Source organism: Trematomus bernacchii, unplaced genomic scaffold (assembly GCF_902827165.1).
Source record: "Trematomus bernacchii unplaced genomic scaffold, fTreBer1.1, whole genome shotgun sequence".
Classification (NCBI taxonomy): domain Eukaryota; kingdom Metazoa; phylum Chordata; class Actinopteri; order Perciformes; family Nototheniidae; genus Trematomus; species Trematomus bernacchii.
This window is the reverse complement of record NW_022988043.1, coordinates 8,657,881-8,679,500: the sequence shown is the minus strand read 5'-3', so window position 1 is coordinate 8,679,500 and position 21,620 is coordinate 8,657,881. Positions and strand designations below refer to the sequence as shown.

Below are 21,620 nucleotides of genomic sequence, written 5' to 3'. Positions count from 1 at the left end.
CTATGGTCCCGCACCAGCGCCTTTTCTTGCAGGTGAATAACCTGACCCCCGGCTTGATGAGCGAACTATGGATAAATAAAAGAAAAGAAAAGTATCGGAGGAACACAGAGGGTTTAATTCTGCGTGGTTAGAGTTATATGCTTTCACAGCAAACGATTCGAGTTGTCAAAGGTGCTGAAAAGTTACGTATCGAGGAAAAAAACGGAAGAGGAAGACAGCTGACGATCTTCAGTCATAATTCAATCAGTTAAACTCATCAAATTACACATCCATGTGAACTGTCCATTGCAAACACTATGAAGTTGAGTCAAGTGAAAGTGTTAAATGATCAGACATTCGCAGACTGTCTAACCAGACATCTTGGCTGCTTGTAGCCACATTTGTTTTTAATGCCAATACCAATGGCACCTATTAGTCAACCTCAGAGTGTTCTCATTAGTTCAGTATTGAAAGGTTAGACAGAAATTACAAATATTTACCATAACACCAAAGTCATTATAGTGTATTATAATCTGTATTGAAAAGCACATAATGGTTTTTATTTATTGTAGCCACCTTCTCGTGAAACACAACAATATATGATATTTCTTCATTATAAAATTGGTCTTTGTACCATAGGTCAAAATTGTATAGGTCAGTGTTGACACAAAGAATTTAAAGTTTGAGTCCTTAGCTACAGTATCTGTCCCGTTGGGATTTGTTGCTGTGGGCTACCCTAAAGCTCAACTCCTTTTGTTGTAGGATGTATTCCCAGTTTTGCTTATCTTTCCCTTCCTCAACTGAATAAACTGGATTAGCTATAACACAATCATATGAGTTGCCCTCAGGCTTTGCTCAGTTTTGTTTTAACAAACTTTCTTCTCAGCAATAAACTTGTATACAGAATATACAGTTTATGATACTAATAGTTTGTGTCTGTTGCTGGTTGTAGAAAAAAAGTTCAAAGCGTATTGTAAAGTTTTAGCATCTCTTGTTCTTCTTTTTCTACAGACCTGTGGTTGTTACTTCTCTACTTCTAGCCAAAGAAGGTCAAAGTTCTACAAAGATTCTTCAGAGGCAGTCAAAGATATCCCAAATGGAGCTACTATTCTTGTCGGAGGTAAAGATAAACAATACTTTCACAAACAGACTTTTTAATATTGTAGGACACACACCTTAGTGACAGTTTTAGCAAATAGCCTCTGCCTTTACTCTGCCTGGCAGTGTGGTTGATACCATCCACACACAGCACACCCAAATTCCACTGCTCTTATTTATAGTCAAGTTTCGAGGTGCCACTTTTCCATTGTGTCACACCTCTATCCGACGGAAAAAAAACAGAAGTATGCCTCACTCATGACTCACATGACTAGAATGACCTGGGGCTTGATCCAAGGTGAACAATGTTATTTCACTTGAGTGGTTTGTAATAGCTGTAAAGGTCATTGTTTTTTCTTTGCCAAATATGCCATGTCCCTGGTCTATTATCTTTAAGTGCCACCATACCATGTTTATCTCTTAACACTTTTTTCAAATGATTTATTGGTTGCTTGCATTTATTTAATTTGTATTGGTTTACTTTGTATAACCTTCTTTTGATGTGTTTCACACAGGCTTTGGATTGTGTGGTATCCCAGAGAATCTGATCAACAGTTTACTGAAGACCGGAGTTAACGGTCTCACTGCAGTCAGCAACAATGCAGGGTAAGTGTGTGTGCAGGAAGGAAGAATGTGGGTAGAGTGCATGCACACTTTGCACACACAGGTGCCTGCGTAAACATGTGCTTAAACCATGCAGTGCGTTCCATGGTGGTGCTTGATTTTGAGTATAATTTGACACCATCACAACCATTTAAAAATCCCAACCTGTTTCTGGAGTGAATGGGTTGACAAAAAAGATGTTGCTAATTCACATTTGTTTGGATTCACATTTGAATCCAGAAAAGTGTCATTTATGAAGTTATGCATAATTTCTGTTTCAGTTCAAGCTGTGAGTTAATACAGAAGTCTGATTCTTGTTGCTTTCAAATCATAAATAATATAAAGGGGTCAACTCTTTAACCAGTTTTTGAGAAAGTCCAAGTTATATTTTGTAGTAATAAAAGTTCACAAGGTCAGAAAGTGGGACTCCCCCTCCTCCGTCGTGTTTAGCCCTTCACCTATTGAACGTGGAGTCTCGATTGGTCTCAAAAAGGAGTCTGTTGTTTTGTCTCCTTGCAGAGTGCTTTTAAACTCGTATTGTAGCGGTATTGGTGACCTTGTTGCCGTATCCTCGAACAGGTAGTGTTGACCTGGAGAGATGCCAAGAAGTTTGCTTATGATAAGTTATCATTTATTTGCAGGCACAAGGAAAAGGTGTTGTCGGTCTGTCACTCCTTCAGCAGTCAGGGTATATTGTGTGTGATGTGTGTCGTTGCTCTCAGTGGGTTACACTATACTTTCAGTTAGCCCTTCTGGTGCTAGAAAAAAAGCTTCTGACCTGAATGCCCTTTATTCTGTCTTGTTACTGCCTTCCTTATAATCCACTATCCTGAGCAGAGTTGGGTGTAACGCGTTACTGTAATAATATTACTTTTGTCGGTAACGGAGTAGTGTAACGCGTTACTTTTATAATTCAGTAATCACACTACAGTTACTAACATTGCCCCGACACGCGTTACTTCGTTACTTTTATAAAATCAGTCATAATCACACTGACAGACAAGAGGGGTTTCCGCCGCAGGTTTATATGTACGTAATCTGCGCGACTTGCGCGTCCACATCACCACGTGCAGTGCTGCATAAACATGGCTGAGTCAGCGATAACTTTCGAGGGGTGGAGGTATGCCCATTATTTTGAGTTCGTCCGAAGAATAGACAGGAATGTGACGGTGAGGTGCAAACTGTGTCCAGGCCAGAAGCTGTTATCCACTGCTGTAAACACCACGTCAAACCTCAACAAACACCTGCAAAGAACACATGCTAAGGTGAAGCTAATAGCTAAGGACCCCCGAACCCAGAGTGAGGATGTTGTGAGTGCGCCGCCGCAAGAATTTGGAGGACCGGTAACCAAAGCAGAGATGGACAGGCTTGTAGCATCCTTCATAGTAGAGGTAATGTTGCCCATTTGCACAGTGGAATCACCATCGCATCGTTCAGAGATATACTGCGCAAAATACAGATAGCAGGAGACAGAGGACAGCCATGGTCAGAGCTATCTGGATCAGTCTTATGCAACAATGGAAACTGAACTAAAGAGAACATTTGAAACTTTAGCAGTCTGCGTGATCTGCCTGCAGGGAGGGGCGGGCCGGCCCTGCGAGTAAAGTAACGAGTAAAGTAACGAGTAAAGTAACGAGTTACTTTATGTAGAGAGTAACCAAGTAGTGTAATATATTACTTTTTTTTAAAGTAATATGTAATATGTAATATATTACTTTTTTTTAGTAACGACCCCATCTCTGATCCTGAGCTAGAGATTTAGGAATATATTCTGACATAACTGGGTTCAGAGCAGAATATTTTACGAGATATCTACATGACGATAATCCTAGGAAAAAAAATAATTTAACTTTTAAAGGAATACAAATTGCAAAAACAAAGAGGGAGCTAATCTTTATGTAAGGTTAAATCACATAAATAAAGTGTTTAATACCAGAGGCCTGTACTACGAAGCCGGATTTTCGCTTAGCCGGATGACTTCAGGGAAAACTCGGGCTTTCCGGTCCTACGACGCTGGTTCTCTTTTTAGCAGGCTAGATCTCCATGGTAACTTATGCTGAGCGGCTAACCTCCTCTGGAGGAGGTTAGGTTGCAGGCTACGAGATCAACTCAGTGAAAGCACCGCCTGCTGACCAATCAGAGCTCCGTGTGCGGAGTTTAAAGCTATCAAGTCATATTACAGGATAGAGGAAATACAGAAAAACTGCCGTTGCAGGAAAGACGGCCGGCAAAAATCAACTGACTGTGAACGTGAAAATTAATAGAATATCCCCTCCCATCTTCAGAGCAATCTGACTATTATAACATTAGCGTTAAGAAAGCTTACTTAAATATCTGCCACGACATAAGTAACCGGATCAGAGTAACATTAAGTACAGTCCGCGGCACTGTGAGTGCAGACGTCGATGTGTCCCATTATCATTCATATCATATCACATCATAATATATCATATATTTCCTTATTTGAGTCAGCTTCTTGAGCCGTATCTGGCCGTGCAACACTCACAGTGTCACATACTGTATGCAGAAGTATTATTTTAAGCAACACATTAAGTTGACCAAACACTCGAGTCAAATGTAATTAAAGTCAGATCCACTCGTGTCTTGGACGGGGCAGTGATTTCATAAACCTGTTAATGTGCGCATTCAAACACTTTTTCTTTTACCAGCTGTATTCACCTTGTAGGTGCAGCTATGTGGCTTTTATCCTGGATAAAGTGTTTAAGTCATGGATGTTTAAAGTTTAACTTCTTCATATTTGACTAATATTAAAGTTCACTTTTCATTCAGGAAGTATGACGCTGCGCTGTCAGTACGCTTGTCCATGTTTGAGATTGGTCGAATGCTCCAAATACCACCCCTTTCATGTGAACGCGCACCTAACTAGATAGGACACGGCTGGCTTGAGCGATCCACTTGATAACCAGCGTCGTAGTACAGTTTAGCGAGAGCGCGTATGTTTTGGATTGGGCCAACCGGCTAACTCAAACATATCCAGGTTAGGAAAATCCGGCTTCGTAGTACAGGCCTCAGTTCAGTACCAGACAGGATAAGCTACATTATTAAGACACTGGCCACTGAGCCTTTCACTGATCCTAGACGTTGTTTAGCATAATGTTGAAGTCTCTCTTGCAGACTAGGCAACAGTCTTTGTCTTGTCAGTTGTCACGTTGCAGTCCTTTTTTGTAATTAAATCCCGATGTGCTGCAACACAGTAAACGTGGCTTCATCTGAACTGTTTACATAACAACATTGAAACTTTAGACAGTGACCAAATGGTGGTTTATTTTCTTTGGAACTCTGCTCTCTCCACAACACAAAATTCCACTAACATGGATTAAGAAATATTTCTTGAGAACTTGTATTGCATCTCTTGTTATTTTCTATTAACTTGTTAGCACAGGTCTACATGGATTGGTAAATGAGTAAAGTGTTCATCTTGATGGTTTATAATTTGAAATGTATTTATTATGATAAACCCCTTGAGATTCACCATGTCGTTGTCAAGGGGGTCCCGAGATTATATGTTAAAAGGTACTGACAGAAACTTAACACGATTTAAAGAATAAAGGTGCGTTACCTACGCCAACAGTAGGAATCAGCTCCGTTATGGCAGTATGCAGCACAAGGCCCTGACACACACAAAGTGCACCCTTCATTTAAGTTTGGTTTTGGAAAAGCTGCCTAGTTGCGTTTTTTATTTTTAAGTCTTTACCTGCCACAAGCTGAGAAAATATCCACCTGGAAAATAGATATGCATCTCTCACCAGCTAAAGAAAGGTCATCTATATGGTTTGTGTATTTTGGTCTCTATACAGTAATCATTAATAGTACCATTGGCTACTGGGGAAGGTCTGCTCTTTTTGAAATGGGCAGCCTTATGGGAAACTTTGCAGAACTCTGACACAGACGGCTTTTTATGCACTGTAATACTAGACGAGAGGGATTCAGCTGTACACAAGAGGATATTATTAGGCCGTGACAGAAGTGCAGCCTTATGTTCATTCTTTAATCAGCTACTTCAGTAATGTTACCCAAACCACATTGAGTCTGTGTGAAAGGCAGAACTTGAGTTCTGAGCTGGAAGGTGCTCTGATCAGTGAGCCTTTAGCAAGGACAGATTATATTGTTTGCCTCTAAAGGGAGAGTCAGCCCATTAGTCACCAAGGTGTTTGTACATACATACAAACTTCATAAACAATATTACAAATTGCTAAACGTCTATACAGTACATAGAGGACATTTGAGGTCTTATAACACTAGCGTTGTGTGTGTGACAGGGTGCTTTTCACATGCATCTGTTTTTGGTATTCTGGGCGCACATGGCCTAGTTACCTTGTCAGCTGATTTGAGGACAAAGCATTAGTTCTGCTTTCCCAACGCCTTTAAAGAATAAAAAGAAAACCCATTCTTGGCAAAGTCTAGCTTTTGTCTTAGTGAGAGACCATATTGTGGAAACATGATTTTACACTTCCATGCTGTAAACTGTTTTCAAGTTGTATTACATTGCTTGTTGCAATTGACTTGATTTGATTGCATAGTGTTCTTAATATTGCAAGACAAAGTTGGAAATAAAAGACCATGAGTTGTTAGATAGGATTTTACTATGCTCCTCTATCACAAGACAATACCTTTCTCAAAATGGCTTTATATGTTATAAAGTTTTATGAAGACTTAACTTTCATAGGGTAATGAATGACAAGCTCCATGCAATCAGTCCTCTCATAGCTGCTGGCCCATTCCATCAGTATTTCAACAATCCTACTTATACAATAACCTTCCTTTGTCATAGAAAACTTGCAAATATTACAATACTTTGCTTAAGAATTACTTTTCCTGCTGTCAAATTATTGTTTGTCCAGGTTTGATTGTCTGTCCCCCCTAGCAATGACACATTGTAGTGAAATATTTCAGTCAATAAACAAAGAGGTGCTGGCAGTGGTACTCCAGGGGCCTGTACTACGAAGCCGGTTCAACATAACCTGGATATGTTTGAGTTAGCCGGTTGGCCTAATCCAAAACATACGCGCTCTCGCTAAACGGTCCTATGACGCGAGTTATCAAGTGGATCGCTCAAGCCAGCCGTGTCCTATCTAGTTTGGTGCGCGTTCACATGAAAGGGGTGGTATTTGGAGCATTCGACCAATCACAAACATGGAGAAGCGTACTGACAGCGCAGCGCGTCATACTTCCTGAATGAAAAGTCAACTATAATATTAGACATATGAAGAAGTTAAACTTTAAACATCCATGACTTAAACACTTTATCCAGGATAAAAGCCACATAGCTGCACCTGCAAGGTGAATACAGCTGGTAAAAGAAAAAGTGTTTGAATGCGTACATTAACAGGTTTATGATATCACTGCCCCGTCCAAGACACGAGTGGATCTGACTTTAATTACATTTGACTCGAGTGTTTGGTCAACTTAATGTGTTGCTTAAAATAATACTTCTGCATACAGTATGTGACACTGTGAGTGTTGCACGGCCAGATACGGCTCAAGAAGCTGACTCAGATCAGGAAATTTATGATACATTATGATGTGATATGTCGCGGACTGTACTGTTACTTCGATCCGGTTACTTATGTTGTGGCAGATATTTAATTAAGCTGTCTTAACGCTAATGTTATAATAGTCAGATTGCTCTGAAGATGGGAGGGGATATTCTATTAATTTTCACGTTCACTTCACACAGTCTGTGATTTTGGCCGGCCGTCTTTCCTGCAACGGCAGTTTAAACTGTATTTCCTTTCTCCTGTAATACGACTTGATCGCTTTAAACTCTGCACACTGAGCTCTGATTGGTCAGCAGGCGGTGCTTTCACTGAGTTGATCTCTTAGCCTGCAACCTAACCTGCTCCGGAGCAGGTTAGCCGTTCAGCATAAGTTACCATGGAGATCTAGCCCGCTAAAAAGAGAACCAACGTCGTAGGACCGGAAACCCAGAGTTTTCCCTGAAGTTAGCTCGCTAAGCGAAAATCCGGCTTCGTAGTACAGGCCTCAGGCCTACAGCTGCGTTTGGTCCTGATCTTTTATTGCAGCTGTGTCTTTAAGTAGCAGAGCTACCAGAAAGGAGCCGTATTACTTGGCTGGGCCCAGTTACAACCTTGAATAACCTCTCTGGGGATTTGTTGTAACTTGAACTATGTTAAAAACTGTAAAACAAAAGAAAGGAGTGATAAGATAAGATAAGATTGGCCTTTATTAATCCCCGTGGGGAAATTCAGTAGTTCAAACAGCAACAGGGTGAGAGTGAAAAACAGGAAAGCACAGATTCACACAGATTAATAAAATAAAAAATAAAATCAAAGATAAAAATAATAATACAATTTAATAATGAAAAACTATGAAATTAGAAATGACTAAAAAATAAAAATAAAAATGAGCATATATACATATTGGGTCATAAACTATGAAGTAAGAAGTGGGCACTAATCTAGTCTCAGACAGTGGAGGGTACTGCATCAAATAACATCAGATTTCTTTTTGGACAAATCAACAGAAGAATACTTCAGAATACATCTGAAAACTACAATTTGTCCCCATAATTATTTGTCATACTGCTGAAAGCTTTGACAGATTGCATGGAGTTGGGCTTGACTCCATGCAATCTGAAGTTACACAATCTTTGTATAAACAAGGTTTACCATGTGTATGTTCCTCATTTTCTTTAAAACCTTAATTTGTGAAACGTTTGATTATTTTAAAATATTGAAGATTGTCTTATATATATATATATATATCTTTAATATGCTGCAGCTTATCCTACCCATTTAACGGTTCATGATGCTTTGTGTATGTTTTCTTCAGAGTGGATAACTTCGGCCTGGGCCTGCTGCTGAAGACTAAGCAGATCAAGCGGATGATCTCTTCATACGTCGGGGAGAATGCTGAGTTTGAACGACAGTATCTGACAGGGGAGTTAGAAGTGGAACTAACGCCACAGGTTGGTCAGAACACATGTGGAAATATATACAACAATACATTAATTTTCCTACAAGATATTAATATTTTTCTCTTTTCCTGACAGGGAACTCTTGCAGAGAGGATCAGGGCTGGGGGGGCTGGGGTTCCTGCCTTTTTCACAGCCACTGGATATGGCACACTGATCCAGGAGGGAGGCTCTCCCATTAAGTACAACAAAGATGGCAGCATTGCCATCGCCAGTGAGAAGAGAGAGGTGAGATGTTGCAGTTGTGCCAAAACGTCCATTATCTTTCTTATGCCTTGTTTGGTGGAGTTAAGAACGGCAGTCTGCAGCTATGGCCATGAATAATGTTCATAATAACCCTACCATTATTAGCTTTTGCATTGTAGTTCTTGCTAGAAAGAAAGCAAACTTCTCTGTACAGAGGAGGATACATAAGAGCATGGGTCCAACAATTCCTCTGTAAAGGCTTTACATTACAATTAAAACAATTGAGAACTGGCCACTGCCAGAGATGGGGTCGTTACTAAAAAAAAGTAATATATTACATATTACATATTATTTAAAAAAAAAGTAATATATTACACTACTTCGTTACTCTACATAAAGTAACTAGTTACTTTACTAGTTACTTTACTCGTTACTTTACTAGTTACTTTACTCGTTACTTTACTCGTTACTTTACTCGCTACTTTACTCGTTACTTTACTCGTTACTTTACTCGTTACTTTACTCGTTACTTTACTCGTTACTTTACTCGTTACTTTACTCGTTACTTTACTCGCAGGGCCGGCCCGCCCCTCCCTACAGGCCGATCATGCAGACTGCTAAAGTTTCAAATGTTCTCTTTAGTTCAGTTTCCATTGTCGCATAAGAGTGATCCAGATAGCTCTGACCATGGCTGTCCTCTGTCTCCTGCTATCTGTATTTTGCGCAGTATATCTCTGAACGATGCGATGGTGATTCCACTGTGCAAATGGGCAACATTTTCTCTACTATGAAGGATGCTACAAGCCTGTCCATCTCTGCTTTGGTTACCGGTAATTTTTGCTGCTTCGGAGTCGGCAGCGGCGCACTCACAACATCCTCACTCTGGGTTCGGGGGTCCTTAGCTATTAGCTTCACCTTAGCATGTGTTCTTTGCAGGTGTTTGTTGAGGTTTGACGTGGTGTTTACAGCAGTGGATAACAGCTTCTGGCCTGGACACAGTTTGCACCTCACCGTCACATTCCTGTCTATTCTTCGGACAAACTCAAAATAATGGGCATACCTCCACCCCTCGAAAGTTATCGCTGACTCTGCCATGTTTATGCAGCACTGCACGTGGAGATGTGGACGCGCAAGATTTTATAAAAGTAACGAAGTAACGCGTGTCGGGGCAATGTTAGTAACTGTAGTGTGATTACTGAATTATAAAAGTAATGCGTTACACTACTCCGTTACCGACAAAAGTAATATTATTACAGTAACGCGTTACACCCAACTCTGGCCACTGCAATGAGTTCAAGTTTGTAATTTTAATTTGCATTCAGAGCACAAAGTCATGTCTGGGGGGGGGGCGTGCATTGTGAAGAACATTTCAAAATAACTTGTTTGTCTTGTTTGATTTTAGTGTTGTAGCATGCCCAAATATACTGCACTTTAATAATAACAGAAACATTTATGGTTCTCTAAGGATACAAAAATACATATTTTCACTGATGGCATAATACTTTGCTATGAATCGTTGCTATGCTATTGATTTTCTTGTGTGGATGACAAAAGCTCAGCAGTATTGACTAATCTCGGTCTGGACTCAAATTGCTGTCTGTAAATGCTAAAAAACACACAATCTTCATCCTCCCCTGCATTCAGCGCCACTCACTTATTGAATTGTGTTGTCATTGTACAGGTGCGGGAGTTCAATGGCAGGCACTATATCATGGAGCAGGCCATCACTGGAGACTTTGCACTGATCAAGGCATGGAAAGCTGACAAGACTGGAAACATTATTTTCAGGTAACTGATGAACTGGACAGGAATATAGTGATGGTCACACACCAGCAGCACAGACCTGGAGTGTTATGGCAATAGCCGTATTTATTTAGGAAAGGATTCAGCCTCCTGGGTCGAGGCACATTAGACAAGACTTAATCACCTCTGGTATGTTTGCACAACAATCTGCTCACACTGCTGATGTCATGTGGTGAGAGTCAAACAGTAATTTAAAGAAAGGTTGAATATGTTTTTCTAAGATGGCCATATCAATGGGAAATCAATTATTCTAATTTTGACCATAGGGATATACTGCAGGGGATGATTCTGATCAGCACATTTTTTGTCTGTTTTAGCTAAATGGTTTTATTTAGTTGTTCTAAATGTTTGATAAAATCGTAGTATTTATTTATTAACCAATTTAAGGAAACGGTTACATCACTGATAATACTCATTTAGTTCCAGTTTAACCATATTCATGGATGCTGCCCACTGTCAGATAACACTCAAATACACTGTATATCACTCATATTACCTGTTCATGAATATTGTATAATATTGTGTTTATTTATAAGACAATCAAAATGTAGTTTTGACCCTTTGTCAAGCACCAATGAGGTAATTTGCCCCAACCTGATTTGTGAGAATGATTGAAATCAGAAGATGTAGTACAGCCTTTCTCCACAAGGGAGCAACCTCGTCCAGTAAACTAACACTGAATATTAATTATTGGATGTTACACTGAACATTGTTGTGTTTACTTGCTTATATCTCTTTGTTTTCTTTGTATTACTTCTAATTGTTTTTTAAATCACCTCTTTCTTGCTCCTTCCCCTCAGGAAAACGGCCAGGAACTTCAATCAACCAATGTGCAAGGCAGCCAAAATCACCATAGTTGAGGTATCAATTTCAAACTACCTAATAATGACTTGCTTTCACTCCTGATGTCTGCCTGGAACATGTAAACTGTCACATATCTATCAGTCTATTCACAATCTCAGCTTTGGTTTTAACAGCTTTCATGCATTATGTAGACTTTCATTTCAAAATCTCTGGAGTAGATATGCATCTCCATATACCTCATACAGCATGATTTCGAAATCCTTAGTTAAAGCCATTCTTAAACTAAAGCACCTCCTGAAAATCATCTGGAATGAGCACGAAAAATATGCGAATTCATCTCTAAAGTTTAGAGATTGTAGTTAGTTTAGAGTCTAGTTAGTTTAGAGTCTAAACTAACTACAATCGCAACTGTGATATTCTTTAATAAAATATTGATTTTGTCTTTATAATACCCATTAGATAAAGTGATGTAAAACATTTCCTCACTTCCTACGAAATAATTTGGGGGTAAGAGGGTGATATCACAATAATGTATTTATGAATTATTTTGACCACTATAATGTGTGTAGACGATAAAGAAATCAAGAAAATAAAACAGCTGTTTCACTTTTGAACCCAACCACACAAAGCTAATAGTCTTACATAGAACCCATAGCAGTTAAGCAACAGAATAAAGTCATCATATACTAGATGCCATCCCTCAAAGGATGAAGTAGATAAAAAAGAAAATCCCTTTTGTACCTCAAGGACGGGAGCAGAAATGTGAAACAGGCATTTTACTAGTTTAAGGCCATGTGTTTTATAATCATGAATTTATATTTTTACCTTGAATTGGGAATGGTTTATATTCCTCTGAATATCATTTTTAGATAGCATATATTATAAATAGACTCAAAGTTTGAAGTACTTTACAAAAAATGTTTTCCTCAACCAGTACGGCCAAAAACCAAGTGAGGATGTCCTGCTTTCTCTGGGATATCTGTGTTATTACCTACTGTCATTCTATCCGTCTGGGTACCCACTTATATAGGAATATGATCGCTCATCTCTTCCGTGTGTGTGTGTGTGTGTGTGTGTGTGTGTGTGTGTGTGTGTGTGTGTGTGTGTGTGTGTGTGTGTGTGTGTGTGTGTGTGTGTGTGTGTGTGTGTGTGTGTGTGTGTGGTGTGTGTGTGTGTGTGTGTGTGTGTGTGTGTGTGTGTGTGTGTGTGTGTGTGTGTGTGTGTGTGTGTGTGTGTGTGTGTGTGTGTGTGTGTGTGTGTGTGTGTGTGTGTGTGTGTGTGTGTGTGTGTGTGTGTGTGTGTGTGTGTGTGTGTGTGTGTGTGGTGTGTGTGTGTGTGTGTGTGTGTGTGTGTGTGTGTGTGTGTGTGTGTGTGTGTGTGTGTGTGTGTGTGTGTGTGTGTGTGTGTGTGTGTGTGTGTGTGTGTGTGTGTGTGTGTGTGTGTGTGTGTGTGTGTGTGGTATGTGTGCATCTATATCTACCTCTCAGCCCCTCCAACACAGAAACAGCTTCACACCTCCCATATAGACACAGTTTGATTTAGAGAGCAGCAGGGAGAAAAACTGTGTGAAAACCATAAAACAAAGGCGCCTTCTGAAAAGAAATGGGTAGCGAAGGGTCACTCGTAAATCTAACTGCGTTTCACCAAGCACATTTTCAATTATTCCACGGTTGCTGGACGTGAGATATAGTCTTCTGTTGAATATAAATGTCTCTGACTAAATGGCAAAAGTACATTTTCTCACAATGAGACTATATTGTCGAATTACCACTCAAATTTGGTTTAATGCGGTAAATGGCACATGCATTCATTGAGTTTCATAACAGTGTTTTGCGTCATGTTTAACCCAGATGACAGGGCCATGTTGCCAATGATGCATATCATAAATTAATGCAAACTAGTGCCAGGGTAACAAATAAATTGCTACATTTTCTTCTAAATTGGATTAAAAAGCTAGTCACTCTGACAGCATCGATGCCACAAATGTGTCTACGTATGTGACGTCTGCTGGAGTTGTGACGTATAAGGTAGGGACATGAATACTAATGCTTACAAAACTGCTTTATGAGATGCAAGCTTAATCGGGTAGATTCAACAGTGAACTGTCAGCTCGAACCATTGTGCACACAGAATCAACTGCTCAGGGTATTTTTGCAGAGGTAATAGGATGAAACTATTTTTATTGGGTTTAGAGACACAGGCTGCTTTTCATTTGACTGAGACACATAAGTGTTTGTTTTTTTCACTATCCAGGTGCGTTTTCAAGATTGTTTTTGTGGCATTACTACTCTCATATAGAGTGGCAGGAATTATAGTCAAGAGAGGGAGAGGAAATGACATGACAAGTTAAAAGCAAGATTTAGATTTCCCCATATCGCAAGCTTCCAGGATGCACCTGCCATACTTCAGAGGAATCAGAAAAGTTATGAACACAAACAGCTTCTGCAATGTCTCATGATTTTAGAAATAATTGTTTGGATTAATTTTTAAACATGGACACTGTATAAAAAGCCTTTTAATAGGTGTGACGCCTTAAGAAATGTTTTTAAGTTGCCTATTTAAGAAAATATGTAATGTCTTAGTCAATTAACTCACCCAAAACCCAGTCCAGACCCTGACACAGATTTTCAAATTTGGGGAAAGGAAAGCTCGGCATCTGCTTCTGAACGTAAATAAATCCATTATAAATGTCATTTTATTTTCCAGCACTAAAGCCAGATAGTTTCAGACTACTGTGTCACATCACTCTTTGAACATTTTCCATGTCACTCCTTTTTTATGTCATGCTCTTATAACACATTGTCCTTTCAAACACTTGTCATCCAGAGATCAACTAAATGGTTCTCTCTTGTGGGGCATTCATTGTAAATTGTGCTGCAGTCTGACAAATGATATCAAACAGGATTTCCAAATGTTAAGTTAAAGTTCAGTGCATGTATTTCTTACTCTCTGTGGCTATTATGTTTTTTATATCTTACTTTCTGAAAATGTACCGGCTGAAAAGTGAGGTCTCTCACTTTCTAATAATGGATACATGCATCTTAATATAACACGAGTATCACCTTTTTAAAATCTATTAGTCTTTCAAATGTGTATATGATAATCATTAGGTGTGTATCACATATAACTGCCTGCACACTTTTTCTTATCCTCCTATCAAGTGATTTGTCAGATTGTGTGTACCATTTTTATAATGCCTTTTTTATGGCAGTACAGGTAGCATAATGAACATGCATCTATGACAAGCCTACTTATTGGTGACAATAAAATGATAGGCCTGTGTTGTTAAACCCATTAAGAACCTTTTAAATCTGATACTGAAGCAATTACTGTCTCTCTGAGAATACATGTATCTTTAGGATTCAGTGCATGCTCAGTAATAAATCTGTTGAGTTGCTGTCAATATTGACCCTGACGTCTTGGTGCACTACTAAAGGCTGGAAGAGGAACCGATGGACAAGGTTAGATGTTTTTTAAGCTATATATTTAACTCGCTTGGCATCTCAGGCCAGTGTGTGGAAAGCTTTCTGAGCATCATATTGCACAGTAAGATGCTGAACTGATTTCTTTCTCTGTTGCCTGTACACAGCCAGGGAGGCTCACGCTGTTCAGGGGCTAAGCAATTCATTGTTATCAAAGGGCAAAATATGTCAGGAAATTGAGGTGGGAAACTGACAAGACTACTAAACATTGGTTAGAATAAAGATTATAGACTTCTCAGTTTCAGTCAAAGAGCAGCAATTTAGACATTATAACATGCCCTTATTAACTATTTATTTATTTATTTATATTTTCTCAGTTGTGAAAGTAATTATCTTTTTATTGGAGAAAAGAACATGCCTTTTCCTTTTTGTCATCTGTTAATAAAATACCACCACAGTAAGGTGTGTAAAGGGGATTTCAATAAATACTGAAGAGCTTCCCCTTGACGCTAACCATGGTGCCCGTTAGCCTCTTGAATATCATTTTGTTTAGCCATCCCACTCTTCTCTAATGTTTGTTTGAATCACCTGTGCTTGACCTCCTAACTTGCAAAATGAGATGGCAGTCTCCATTTTTTTTCTCCACTTGTACTTAATAGGCGTCTCACATTTCTACAGCTTTGTTCTTTTTGCATTTTCAATTAAGAAAAGTACACACTGATTGTCCGTCATCTAAGTACCAATTTTAATTAGAATGCTGAGCAACTCCTTCACCTAAGGCTCAGTAAATGTGAGTAATGCATTAAAACCCTTAGGGGCTAACAGAAGTGTAGGTATGTTACCTTTTGTCTCGACCTCTGTATGACATTTATGCACATTCAACGAAGAAGAAGAATTATATTATACATAACATCATGATTAAGCTCTTATTGTACATGAGTCATTTTGAACAGATTAATAACCACCTTTTACGCCTTCATGGTAAGTAACCACTGGCTCATCACTGTAGTCCACATTTTTATAAAATCTTCGACTATTTTCTTTTGAACTTCAACAGGCAGAAATTGTGTCAGAAAACGAGATAACACAAAAGCACTTTGAAAATTACCAGATCATCACCGGCTCCTGCCAAGGTTACTAGGCAACCAAATCCTGCTATTCCATTTTTGAATGTTCCACGGTATCCGACTGGTCCAGTTATTCCCTTATCGCAGTCGCAGTGAAAGGGCCGCATTGCATTGTGGGAAACAATACATCCAAGACTGAATCAAAGCAGTGGTTTCTGCTGTTTTTCTACCATCAGTCACAGTAAATGACTCAACTGTATTCTGTTACTGTGGCAGTGCGTTGTGGTGGCGTGGGTGTTGGTGTGCACGACCAGTCATGCATGAATTGGACGAATGCTTGTTCTAAATGTGCCCCTGATTAATTCCATTACTCCAGCAACTGTTGACCAATTGTTATAAATCCACACATTTTCCCAATCATTTCCTGCCTTAAGAGGTTCAGCATTTGTGTCCATAAGATGGGCAATTAATGTAATCATTTAAAGTCGTGGTTGATTGAAGGTGGGGTATCGACTTGTTATCTATCCAGTTTTTATCCCTTCTTGAAATCACTACCACAATAATGCGAAAATGACCATCTTGTTTTCTTTTTTAAAGGATCAAATGTGCCTTCCTTTAATGCAAAATTATATAAAATTCCTTATTTCCACACTGCTGAATCCTATTTTTTAAAATACTAGTATTTGACATCAGCAAAGTTTGCATTGTCTTCAGTATTAAACCTCTCTAAAGCAAATGGGGGTAATTGCAGGTCTAGCTAGACTACAACTACAGAAAATTGCTGTAATAACAATGGACAGATGGCTATAAAAGCCTTTGACATGCTTCTTCCCCCTCAACAGTGCATATGCTCGTGTTTATGCATGTAACGAAAGAGAATGTCACAATGACCCTGACATTTTCATCATATACATATCCCCTCAGTAGAGACTATTTTGAGATTTGAATTGGTGACCTTCACCATAATGGAAGACAATAGACGTACATACACAAGTACATTCACACCAAGACGTGAGCTCATGATTGAACTAATTTCTAAGGCAAGGAATAAGTCTTCTACATTTATGTGTCCAGCCCCTTGTGGAAATGTATGGTTGTCTTTTTTCTATGTTCATTTCTGAACTGGTGCATACATTTATGCACATAATAAACTTCCTTCTGTCGTCTGATTAGAGTAGATGTAGTGAATGTAGTCATTGGGCTTTCAGCCACTTAGGTTAGACCTCTCCAGCATTAATTCAAACATTTGAAGATACACTCTCATGTTGAGCTGATGAATATTTTATAACCAGTCAATCTCAACTGCTTACCTTTTTAAGGGATATTGCTGGCAGTATTAGCCTATCAAAAACATTGCTGCTAAAGCATCGCTACACTTTATATTACCTTATTCTGAACGTAAGACTTGCAGAGCATTTTGATTTGGCATTGACTTCTATAAGTCAATTTTCGCATGTACTTGAATTCTAGTGCAATGCTGACATTTACTGATTGACACTAAAGCCAGCGACAGAGTGTAGGGTAGGGCAAAGGGTTTAATATTCATTTGTACACTGGGTCTGATAGTCTTGGTTCAACACATAAAAGCGGAAACAGTCCAGATAAAAAGAGATGAAAGGAGACAGTAGAAAGGAAAGACAGATTTGCTAAACATATGCAGGGACTGGATGTTTGAAATGGAACATTTGCATGCTATGCGCTCTCTATATAAGTTCAAAGTTTCCTGATGACTGCCTATCATCTGAAGCACATTACACAGAGGCTTAAGTGTTCTTAGAAATGTAAACATTTGAGTTCGATGTGTCCCATTTTCTGGATACCATGCAGGCTGCCATAGGCGAGGCAAGTTTCCACTGAGAGGAAACAGATTGCTCATGGTGTCAGTATTCTGGGTTAGAGGATAAAGCAAGAGCTGAGCCCCGAAAGTGGCAGCAGAGCATGGCCAAGTGCCCACATACACAAGCACACGTACGCACACTGGGAGGAAGATAGAGGGGCTATAAATACACAGAGTAATGAGAGTGCGGTGTCGCTGTCATCCACATGCTGTCGCCCGTAGCCACACCGTCTCCGTCTCCTGACTGTCGCATCTCAGTGTGCGCACAAAGACGCATAGACAACACGCAGATGTGATGGATTATTAACTAAGGAAGCCTTGTAATCAACCTGTTGGCCACTAAAGCTTTGAAAGTCTGTAAAATACTAAAAACAAAAAGAAATGGACTACTCCAGATATAAAGAAAATATATTAATTAAGATATTGTTTGTCAGTTAAATAAGTCCCATTAATGTTTAACATCCATGTTATATAACATTTAACCTTGCTAATGTTAGACTTTATGAGGGGTAATGTCAAACCTCCCAAACATTTCCAAAATAAAATAGCCCAGAACTACTTCGAGAATGACATCAAATCTCAGGTAAATATTCATAGTTCCATACCTCATGTTAAGTGTGTCCATTAAGAAAAAGCTATGTTCTCCATTGAGTAAACTGATGATGAATATAATTATTTATTTAATGTGCTGTGGATATAAATGGTAATCAGAGTTTTTGTTGACTCCAAATGTTCTCCTCTTGGACGGCTTTTAAAAGTGTAAAATAAAGAACGTTCCTCATTAGTGAGCCCATTGTAATCAAAGATGTAATACACATACAAGATGTTATCTTATCTTTTGTTAGGACTGTCAGAATTATTATTGACATATTATGTGAACACAAAAATGCCTGATCCTGATCATGTTGGGATTGTCACGTAGGCCAGATGGTCATAATGAGTTATCAGCTCAAACGAATACCTTCCCTCAGAGCTTTGAGGTTGTTAAGTGCTCAACGGTTGTTGTGCTGCTTCTGAATTTATGTCTGAAAGCATAGTGGTGTTTGTCATTTATGATTCATAATTGGATTTAGTTCCATGTACTTGAACAAATTGTACTAATGTAGAGCTGTTTGTTGTTTATTTTCGTCGAGCAAACATTAGTGATAAGCCTGGTATATTTCCGGCATTGTGTATTAACCTCAGGGAACACACAGGATGCAACACCACTGCTAGTGGTTTATTCTAGGAATCTGGTAGCATTGTGATCCAATCAGTTTGAGATTAACAAGGTTCGACCAACCTCACAGCCTAAAAAAGCACAAACCCTGGAAAAAGGCTTGTTGTGTGTGTCCCCAGAGGGCACTTTGATTCCTTCTACCCTCCTGCCAGCTCACTTCATGCCTTGCTCTGCTCTCATTGATGTGAAAATCGTTTCACAGATACAGGAATATCAATGTGTGTGTCTGTGCGCGTGTCTGTGCGTGTGCCTGTCTGCTTCATCCACACACCTGCTCATTTGTTTTTAGTATGTGTTATTCTTGTGTGTTTGTTAGTATTTAATTGTAATGCTTTATACGTTGAACCTTCCGTCTGAACTGCATCTGAGCACCGGTGCAGGCGGAACACATCACCCAGATAAAAGGAGCAGGAGGCTTTTTTATGTACACAGCACATTTAAATTGTATGAGCTTGTCATTATGCTTTGAGTTAGCTTTGGAAGGCTAATTGAAAATCTGGCTGAATACATGGTCTGCTTGCATATGATTGAGAGACAAACAAACGGACATAGAGAAATACATCTCCGAGAAGTGATTTGTGTTTTTGAGTCTCACTGTTTGACACTTTTTGATTGAGGAGACACAATTAGGGATGGATACACTTAATTCAATTATTCATAAAGTGTAATATAAGCCATCACATATTCGATGCAATTCCCGTCCGGCACCCCTCTTCCCTATTTCATACTGTAACTGTTTTATTATGTGATGATCTCAGGCTTCCTTGATAAAGATGTCTACGGAAATTATCACAAAAGCAAAAGATGAAGCCCCCAGAGAAAGATGTGGGTGGATGTGTGGGACTGCTGTATCAATTCCCTCGCGCTATCAATCTCCTCTTCCATGGCCTCGTTTTCACTGTGGAATATTACAGATTTACCATAAAACAACCAAGTGTATCAGAAGTCTAAAATCACTATACATCCCAGAGTGGCCTTAACTTACGACAGACAAAGCCTGCGTATCCATGACAACACTAAGATGGGATCCACTCTTAGCCATCGACTCCTCTCAGTCAGAGCTGAGAGCTGAGAGCTGAGGGAGGAAGTGGAGATAAGGAGAGATTCAATTCAATTTGGTCTGAACGCCTGCTTGCCCCCTCATGGAGATGGAATAAGTAGGTTACACACTGAGCTACACAAGAGTGAAGCACAAAAAAGAAAAAGGGAAGGGCGAGAATAAATAATGTTGTCATGGTTAAGTCCCCTTTGGGTACCCAAATATGTAATGATCTCCGCTCTTTTCAAGTGCTTTCCCCCTTGAGGAATAGTCAATTATATTTGATAGAGAAAAACCAGCTCTCTAAAACAATGCCCACACTATGCCTTCCCGGCCTAGTTCAATTCCAGCCTTGACATATAATTTGAGGTGTTTAAAATCATCCTACGAAGAGGAGCATGGCTTCTGAGTCTTAGGAGCTAGATCTGGTTAAAATGGGCAGTGAGATTGAGGGGAGCCCACACATGCTGTGCCTGAACACCTGTACAAGTGGAGGCTGTAGACTGAGTTTATAGCACTTCCTGATGTTACCTTCATTCTGGGATTTCTATCCAAGTCATGTTCACCCAGCTCTTCTTAAATCAATAGCCTTTTCCTCCTGTGTTGTGTTAGTCAGACAGAAATAACCCTTTAGTCTCTGCTGCGAGACACTTAGGTGATGCACCTCTGGCTCTGTCAGGAATACATTGTTTAGAGTTACCTGGAAAACAGACCCTTTCTAATATACCATTAAACATAACATAGGTGTTTTGAGAATATTTAGACATAAGTTGCCAATGTTATATTTGCTCTACTGACATCCCAAGAATAGGCTGAGCTGAAATGTAAACCTTGCAATAAAGTCTTGAGACTGGACTATACCTAAATAACAAATATATAGCCAAGCAATGTTTCCTTTGACCGTCTTCCCAATTTCCTCCCAAAAACACCAACAAATCTTCACGACGCACATACTGTATACTCTTCATCGCCTTTGATCCCTGAACCAAACTATGTTCCCTGGGCTTAAGTTGTCAGATGATCCTCTTCTGTTTTTAGTCAGCCGAGCTGTTTTTTGATACACAGACCGCTTTGTTGATTCAGTGTAGTTGCAGGAAGAAAAAAAGTAACACTTTCTCCGATAAATATGTACCCTTCGTTCCCCCATGAAAATCACGTCGGTAACATTATTTTTAAACCGGAGATCCTATTTGGAGAGCAAATATCTGCTTGTGCGTCACCTTAGAATTGAATACAAAATATTTGTTCTATCAGGAATTGCCTAAAAATAATTACAAATCTCTTCTGGTCTTTATCATTTAATCGGTTTTATTTCACAGCTGGGAGCAGCAGATGTTATTTTCTTATACCACTGTTCCATCAGTGCGTGGTTTCTTTAACTGAACTCTCAATGGTGGTGAGACAAGGGAAGGTGGATTTCAGTTCTGTCCCTATGTCTTTGTGTAGGTGGAGGAGGTGGTGGATGTTGGGACCTTTGCTGAAGAGGACATCCACATACCTAGCATCTATGTCCACAGGGTGGTCCACGGAACCAGCTACGAGAAAAGGATTGAGGTACAAAAGAAGACTTTGCAAAGCAGTGATGAATGAAAAGACTATGTACATATC

At 39.4% G+C, this 21,620-nt stretch overlaps 1 protein-coding gene across 1 annotated transcript in view; it reads left to right on the top strand.

Moving 5' to 3' along the window:
* oxct1a (3-oxoacid CoA transferase 1a) overlaps positions 1-21,620 on the top strand; it is a 41,306-nt gene that overhangs the window by 1,421 nt on the left and 18,265 nt on the right. Inside the window, exons 2-8 of the mRNA XM_034118345.1 lie at positions 991-1,099; positions 1,593-1,683; positions 8,494-8,629; positions 8,714-8,863; positions 10,503-10,609; positions 11,425-11,485; positions 21,459-21,566. Coding sequence (XP_033974236.1) covers positions 991-1,099; positions 1,593-1,683; positions 8,494-8,629; positions 8,714-8,863; positions 10,503-10,609; positions 11,425-11,485; positions 21,459-21,566 — 762 coding nt within the window. The remainder of the gene's footprint in view (positions 1-990; positions 1,100-1,592; positions 1,684-8,493; positions 8,630-8,713; positions 8,864-10,502; positions 10,610-11,424; positions 11,486-21,458; positions 21,567-21,620) is intronic.